Source organism: Chiloscyllium punctatum, chromosome 30, assembly GCF_047496795.1.
Source record: "Chiloscyllium punctatum isolate Juve2018m chromosome 30, sChiPun1.3, whole genome shotgun sequence".
Taxonomy (NCBI): Eukaryota; Metazoa; Chordata; class Chondrichthyes; order Orectolobiformes; family Hemiscylliidae; genus Chiloscyllium; species Chiloscyllium punctatum.
The window spans coordinates 4,976,972-4,985,579 of record NC_092768.1 but is presented as its reverse complement, the minus strand read 5'-3'; the positions used below and the strand labels follow the sequence as shown (position 1 = coordinate 4,985,579).

At 45.3% G+C, this 8,608-nt stretch overlaps 1 protein-coding gene across 3 annotated transcripts in view; it reads left to right on the top strand.

The window, feature by feature from the left end:
- Positions 1-7,386: 7,386 nt before the first annotated feature.
- LOC140455140 (uncharacterized) overlaps positions 7,387-8,608 on the top strand; it is a 40,429-nt gene continuing 39,207 nt past the window's right edge. For 2 of the 3 annotated variants that reach the window (XM_072549813.1, XM_072549812.1), the window contains exon 1: positions 7,387-8,159. In XM_072549813.1, the coding sequence (XP_072405914.1) occupies positions 8,027-8,159 (133 nt within the window). In that variant the 5' untranslated portion in view covers positions 7,387-8,026. The remainder of the gene's footprint in view (positions 8,160-8,608) is intronic. The other variant, XM_072549814.1, reaches the window with a different exon arrangement.

Below are 8,608 nucleotides of genomic sequence, written 5' to 3'. Positions count from 1 at the left end.
TAAATTGTGCTGAAACTATGAGATACATTTATATGTATTTCAATATTAATTTACTATAAGTCTGGGTTCTTGGAATTCAAAGCCAAGCGTACGGGTTTGTCTGTGTGTTTGGAGTTAACAATTAGCTTTAAAGAAAATGCAATACCCATAATCCTCAGTGGGAAGATGTTACCCAGCATTTCTAGCAAGCAACCTCCAGGAAGAGAACTTTGCATTGTCATATATGATGGGTTATCAACTTATCTCACAAGGAAGGGATAAAGAGAAATGGAAGGGCCAAATTCTGATGAAGAGAGTTGCTGATTCATAGAATGCATTGCTAAAGGGAGTAATGTAGCAGAGAATGCCGAAATATTCAGTTGATGCAGAGTTATGGGACTGCATGGGTCATCGTGAGTAATTCCTTCCATAAAGGAGGTCAGTTTGAAATTTTAGAATTGTGAAAAATAAAAGGTCATCATGCAGGTGGCAGCATATTAGCATGCATAGAACAGTGGCTGGCTAAAAGCGTCTTTTTCAAGGTGACAAGGTATATGAAACTGAGTTCCAGAGCGATTTGTACCAGGACCTCAATTGTCGATAATTTACATAAATAACATCAGTCAGGGATGGAGGATGCCAAATTTGCTGATGGCCCAAAAATAGATCAGAAAATTTAAGTTGTGAAGAGGAGACCAAGAGTTTACAAACAGATATAAAAAGCTTGAGTGAGTGGGGAAGAATACGGCAAATGGAACATAATGTGCAAAAATGCAAAGTTGCCCATTTAGGCAGAAAGAAAAGCATCTTATCTTAATGGTAAGACCATAGGATGTAGGAGCAAAAGTAGGTTTTCAGTCCATCAGGTTGCTCTGCCATTCAATGAGATCATTCACAGCCGATCTGATAATCCTCAACTCCACTTTCCTGCCTCTCCACAAAACCCTTGATAAAAATCTGTCTATCTCAGCATTAAAATAATTAATGACGCAGCCTCTGCAGCCCTCTGTGGTAAAGAATTCCACAGATTCACTACTGTCTGACAGAAGAAAAATCCCACACACCAAACTTTGAGGCATGCGTTTAATTCCTTGAATTTATTTATCATAGGCCAGTTTTCTTGTGGTTCAGATATTAATCCTGCGGTTATTACCTTAAGGGATCTCCTTTATAATTTAGCCCTTAACTATTCAAAAATTTTCAGTAGAACCATCTCTCGAGTCCTACAAATATAATCAATAGTGTCGGCACTGCCCATGGCTGAAAACAGCACAAAATAGACAAAGGGTTGTTCACAGTTGAAAGCAGCACAAAATGGCCGAATGACTGCCCACGGCTGAAGGCAGCACAAAATGGCCGAAAGTAGTTTTCAGCTGCTTGAGAATAGTTTGCTTGATATAGATTGTACTGAAGTAAGTCTTAAATTAGAACAATAGTAGCTCTGTAGGAAGAACATGTCCAAGGACACAAGATTAAAATAGTCCAAGATTAAAATTTTCAGATAATCAGAGTTATCAATTTTGATATATAACCTTACAAACAAAAACCCAATCAGCATTAAAGAGATTCCATGAAAAATCCTATGGACAAGACAGTAAGGGAGACCACTTGCAGGGAGGATTGAATTACAGAAGTCAGCAATATTGGAATGTGGTTAAATACAGCTTGCATTGTGAAACCACCAAGGATAGAGAGAAGGGTGTCTGGTAAATATTGTGTTTGTAATTAATTAATAATATAATTGGTCTGTAATTGCTAAAGGTGGGCTGAAAACAAGTGTATAAAAATGTCTGTCTTTCCTTTGTTCATTGAAAAAACTTCTGACCCCCAGATGTTTCTTCCCACTGGTGTAATTTCAATAGCTCTTTGATGCTGCAAGTGGATTCCAGGTGTCGAGTGACTTATTTGGTCTTTCTGCTCCAAAAAGCACCAATTTGGCTGATGAGGTGCTCATGAAACCATGAAAGATTGCCGAATTTGGAAGCAGAGAGCAATCTAAGCTCCCTTGTACTTAGACTGCAGGATGTTAATGTGCAAGTCCAGCAGGAACTTAGGAAAGCTGGTAGAAAGTTATCCTTTATCTCAAATGAACTTGAGTAAAGTACAAAGGTTCTGCTTCAGTTGTACTGGAGAACTATGCACAGTCAGGGTCACCTTAGTTAGGGTAAATGCATTGGAGGTAGTTCCGGAAAGTTTTACTCAACTCACACCTGGACTGGATTTATGACGAAAGGTTGGATAAGTTGGGCTTATGTCCATTGCAGTTTAGAAAGGTAAGAGTTGACTTGATTGAAACATAAAATACCCTGAAGAGTCTTCAAAGTGCAAAGGTGGATAGGATTTTTCTTCTCATGGGAGAATTTAGAACTGGGGTCAATGTTTAAAAATGAGGAATGACTTTGTACAAAAATTAGACTACAAAGAACTTCTTGCTGAATGTCATGAGTGATTGGTGCTCTCTCCCCGAAGAGGTGGTGAAAGCAGAACCCTTGGGTATTCTTAAGCAGAGATAGATAGATTAAGCAAGGGATTGTTATAGTTAACAGACATAGGTGGTCATGTAGATTTCAGGTTGCCCTCTGATTCGCCATGATCTTGTTAAATGATGGAGCACACTCAACAGGCTGAATGGTCTATCTTTCACTGTACTTCGCATGTTCATATTGTTATCAGTCCAGCTGATGTGATGCCTGATGAAGGACTCCTGCCCGAAACGTCGATTTTCTTGCTCCTCAGATGCTGCCTGACCTGCTGTGCTTTTCCAGCACCACTCTAATCTTGATATTATTATACGACAAATCAGATCCCAAATTGAATTCTGGCTCAATAGGTTATTCTCCAACCATATAATTTGAAAATTGTTCATGTACCTGGAATAAAAAATGTCATAGTGGATGCATTATTGAGAGCATCTATGAAGGATACCAACTAATATTGACATGGATTTGCATAAAATATGGTTGCTGTGTAACCCATTGCATACTTAATGTCAATATGGTATGACTGTATTGTGATACAGAAATTATGTGCAGGTAATTTTTGATGAGTAATGAATAGGCTTGCTAAAGATATATTTTGATCCTTCTTTGGGGTAGTGTGATGTAAGATGTGTGATTTATATATACTTTAAGGTAACTTATTTTATAGTTTGTAACAAGGTAGAAATTCAATGGAACACAGGCATGTAAAGCTGCAGATTAGGTTTTAACGCAAAACACAAGATTGTTATGCAAAAGAATTAAAATAAAATAAATCAAACTATTTAAACATATGTAATTTGAAATATTTCAAAACACAGATAAAATCTCATTTAAACCAATAGCACTCCTTTATATATAAACTCCAAACATATAAATAGAAAGCAGGAAGTTTCAGCATTGCTTCACATGAAGTCAACTGAAGATGTTACCTAGTAAGGCGATGAAACGTCTGGAAAATGAACCTTTCAGATCAGCAAGCAAACCTACATCCAAAAGCACTCCTTTATGACACTCAAAGATGAGAGAGTGTCATAAAGGGGTACTATTAGTTTCTTCTCTAAAAACGTCTATGAATTGACTTAACTGTTGCTTACAATTTCCAGACTTGAGAATCTGATCGCACTTTTCTTCAGTATCCACATAGATTAGATTCCCTCCAGTGAGAACCGGCCCTTTGGCCCAACAGGTCCAAATCGCTCCTCTGAAGAGTATCCCACCCAGACCCATTTGCCTCTGACTAATGCACCTAACACTACAGGCAATTTATCATGGCTAACTCACCTGATCTGCACATCTTTGGACTGCGGGAGGAAACCAGAGCATCTGGAGGAAACCCACACAGACACAGGGAGAATGCGCAAACTCCACATAGTCACCTGAGGCTGTAATCGAACCTGGGTCCCTAGTGCTGTGAGGCAGCGTGTTAACCACTGAGCCACCATGCCACCAATGAACTTAGACTTTCTCAGTAAAAGCAAAAGAACTGCGGATGCTGTAAATTAGAAACAAAAAACAGAAATTGCTAGAAAAGCTCAGCAAGTCTGGCAACATCTGTGAAGAGAAATCTATGACCCTTCCTCAGAGTCCAGTTGAGTTCTGAAGAAAGGTCACTGGACCGGAAACGTTAACTCTGATTTCTCTTTACAGATGCTGCCAGATCTTGTGTGCTTTTCCAGCAATTTCTGTTTTCGTTTTAGACTTTCTCAAATTTGAATAACCCCTTCAGAGTTATAACCAAAACTTCTGGTCTGGAACAGTCAAACTAAACTCCTTTATAATGAGATAACCAATTTCTCAATTGTTCTAAATTATCTCCATCTTCATGAGAAGCTGTTTTACAAATCTAATTTCCAGCAAACCAAACTTGAAACCAAAATGCTTTTCAAGCTATTTGTGTTTTCCCTCAACCAAAAAACCCCTCAAATCCTTCTAATTACATTGGCCAAAATCCACATGACTAACTCCAATGTAACAATATTTCTATGTCATGTTAATAGGAGTTCCATATTGACATTCAAGACACAATGAATTACACAGCAACTATATTATATATAAGCCCATTTGAGTCAGTCAGACTGCACCTGTGTCACTCCTTATATATAGAATTAGAGGGAGTCAATTTAGAACAGAAATGAGGAGACATTTTTTCAGCCAGAGATTGGTGGGCCTGTGGAATTCATTGCCGCGGAGCGCAGTGAAGGCTGGGACATTAAATGTCTTGATCTCACAAGGAACTAAGGGCTATGGGGAGAATGCGGGTAAGTGGAGTTGAAATGCTCATTGGCCATGTTTAATAGTGGAGTGGACTCGATGGGCCGAATGGCCTTACTTCCTCTCCTATGTCTTATGGTCTTACATGTCTGACCAACCCAGCTCCATGCTCTATGCACAGTTGAAGATAGACAGACTCAGCCCTGGCATTGTATGTAGTAAGATCAGGTTCAGTCAGTTCATTGACTCTGAACAGGCGATAACAAGAAAACCCAACTCACCCTTTCCCTGCAGGAGAGGGATAATTTTCTCAGCCCATACCTGTGTACAGGTGGGGGCAGTTTGGCTCATGTTCTGCATCCTGTATTCAGGTGAGATCAGATTGTCTCCTTCCCCTGTGGAGAGGTGAGGTCAGATTGTATCCTCCTTCGTTGTACAGGTTGGATTAGTCAGTCTCCTCCCTCTGTGTACAGATAATGTCAGACTGATTCCTTCTGCAGTGTACAGATTATGCCAGACTGTCTCCTCCGCAATCCCGTGTACAGGTGATATCAGAAGGTGATATCCTTCCCCCGTGTACAGGTTGTATCAGTCACCTCCCCCATGTACAGATGATGCCAGACTTGTCACTTCCCTTCCCACGTGGTTAAAGATGCCCTCCAACGCATCTTGTCTACATCCCGCACCTCCGCCCTCAGACCCCACCCCTCCAACCGTAACAAGGACAGAACGCCCCTGGTGCTCACCTTCCACCCTACCAACCTTCGCATAAACCAAATCATCCGCCGACATTTCCGCCACCTCCAAACAGACCCCACCACCAGGGATATATTTCCCTCCCCACCCCTTTCCGCCTTCTGCAAAGACCGTTCCCTCCGTGACTACCTTGTCAGGTCCACGCCCCCAAACAACCCACCCTCCAATCCTGGCACTTTCCCCTGCCACCGCAGGAACTGTAAATCCTGCGCCCACACCTCCTCCCTCACCTCTATCCAAGGCCCTAAAGGAGCCTTCCACATCCATCAAAGTTTTACTTGCACATCCACTAATATGATTGATTGTATCCGTTGCTCCCGATGCGGTCTCCTCTACATTGGGGAAACTGGGCGCCTCCTAGCAGAGCGCTTTAGGGAACATCTCCGAGACACCCGCACCAATCAACCACACCGCCCCGTGGCACAACATTTCAACTCCCCCTCCCACTCTGCTGAGGACATGGAGGTCTTGGGCCTCCTTCACCACCGCTCCCTCACCACCAGACGCCTGGAGGAGGAACGCCTCATCTTCCGCCTCGGTACACTTGAACCCCAGGGCATCAATGTGGACTTCAACAGTTTCCTCATTTCCCCTTCTCCCCCTCACCCTCGTTCTAAACTTCCAGCTCAGTAATAGTCACCATAACTTGTCCGGACTTGTCCTACCTGCCTATCTTCTTTTCCACCTATCCACTCCAACCTCTCCTCCCTGACCTATCACCTTCATCCCCTCCCCCACTCACCCATTGTACTCTATGCTGCTTTCTCCCCACCTCCACCCTCCTCTAGCTTATCTCTCCACGCTTCAGGCTCACTGCCTTTATTCCTGATGAAGGGCTTTTGCCCGAAACGTCGATTTCGAAGCTACTTGGATGCTGCCTGAACTGCTGTGCTCTTCCAGCACCACTAATCCAGAACCTCCATATGTGTACAGCTGACGTCACACTTTCTCCAACCCCGCCCCGTTTACAGGTGAGGTCTGACAGTCTCCTTCCTCTGTGTCCAGGTGATGCCAGACTGTCACCTCCCTTTGTGTACGGGTGACGTCAGACTGTCTCCAGTCCCGCCCCCCGTTTACAGGTGAGGTCTGACAGTCTCCTTCCTCTGTGTCCAGGTGATGCCAGACTGTCACCTCCCTTTGTGTACGGGTGACGTCAGACTGTCTCCAGTCCCGCCCCCCGTTTACAGGTGAGGTCTGACAGTCTCCTTCCTCTGTGTCCAGGTGATGCCAGACTGTCACCTCCCTTTGTGTACGGGTGACGTCAGACTGTCTCCAGTCCCGCCCCCTGTTTACAGGTGAGGTCTGACAGTCTCCTTTCTCTGTGTCCAGGTGATGCCAGACTGTCACCTCCCTTTGTGTACAGCTGACGTCACACTTTCTCCAACCCCGCCCCGTTTACAGGTGAGGTCTGACAGTCTCCTTCCTCTGTGTCCAGGTGATGCCAGACTGTCACCTCCCTTTGTGTACAGCTGACGTCACACTTTCTCCAACCCCGCCCCGTTTACAGGTGAGGTCTGACAGTCTCCTTCCTCTGTGTCCAGGTGATGCCAGACTGTCACCTCCCTTTGTGTACGGGTGACGTCAGGTTGTCTCCACGCTCCGTTTACAGGTGACGTCTGGCAGTCTCCGCCCCATGTGTACAGGTGACGTCAGACTGATTCCTTCCCCCTGTCAACCGGTGATGGCAAACTGACACCGCCCACTGCGTGCTTGTGACGTCACACAGTCCCCACCCCCGTCTACGGATGACGTCAGACAATCTCCTCCCCCAGCGTGCAGGAGATGTCAGACTGACCCCGCCCCCTCAGCGTCCAGGTGACGTCAGACTCACCCCACCACCTGTGTACAGGTGACGTCAGACAGTCTCCGCCCTCCCCCCGTGCAGAGGTGAGATCAGACTGAGCCCACCCCCTGTGGTGATGTCAGTGTGGCCCCGCCCCTCCCGTTCTGTCCTGATGCGGAAGACGGTGTTTGCGGAAATTGGCGGAATGTAGAACCGGGCAGCGCCGTCCCCATTGATCTACTTTTCAGCAGGCGGGCGAAAAGTTCGGGGACCGAGGATGGATCCCCGATCCGCTCCGGTGCTGCTGCTGCTGCTGCTCGGCTTCCTCCGGGGGATCGCTGCAGGAGGTGAGGATCTGCCCTCATTGGGGTTGGGACGGGGATCGAATTCCCCGCAGGATCTGCAGGGAAAAGGGACTTCGACCATTCCTCCCGGAGCGAGCCGTGAGCAGCTCAGGCTCCGGAATCTCCCTCTGTGTGTCTCTGCAGAGACATGTTCAGGATCGAGAAGGCGCTGTTTCCTGCAAAAAGATGCATCGAGTATTTTCATCCCCTTGGAGCTAGTAAAAAGAATGTTGCCTTTCCTGAAACAGCCAGATTCCTCGGCATTTCCTTCGGAATCAATACAGCGGCTCAGTGGTTAGCCTTGCTGCCTCACGGCGCCGGGGACCCGGTTCGATTCTACCTTTGGGCGACTGTCTCTGTGGTGTTTGCACATTCTCCCCGTGTCTGCGTGGGTTTGCTCCCGTTTCCCAAGCAAACACAAACATATAAATAGAAAGCAGGAAACACCAGCAGTGCTTCGTCCGTTACCTGGTATGGTGACGAAACGTCTGAGAATGAACCGTCCACCTCAGCGAGCAAACCTACCTCCAGAACCTCAATCTGAGCTACAAATCTTCTCAAAACTCACTCACATGTGCCTTCTTAACCACTTTGTCTACTTTAATGGTAAGATACTGGGGAGTATTGCTGAACAAAGAGACCTTGGAGTGCAGGTTCATAGTTCCTTAAAAATTGAGTCACAGGTACAGAGAACAATAGAACACAGAACAATACAGCACAAAACAGGCACTTCAGCCCATGATGTTGTGCTGAACATTTGTCATAGCTTAAGCACCTATCCATGTACCTATCCAATTGCCGCTTAAAGGTCACCAATGATTCTGACTCTGCCACTTCCACAGGCAGCACATTCCATGCCCCCACCACTCTCTGGGTAAAAACCTACCCCGACATCCCCCCTATACCTTCCACCCTTCACCTTAAATTTATGTCCCCTTGTAACACTCTGTTGTACCTGGGGAAAAAGTCTCTGACTGTCTACGCTGTCTATTCCCCTGATCATCTTATCAATTTCTATCAAGTCACCCCTCATCCTTCTCCGTTCCAATGAGAAA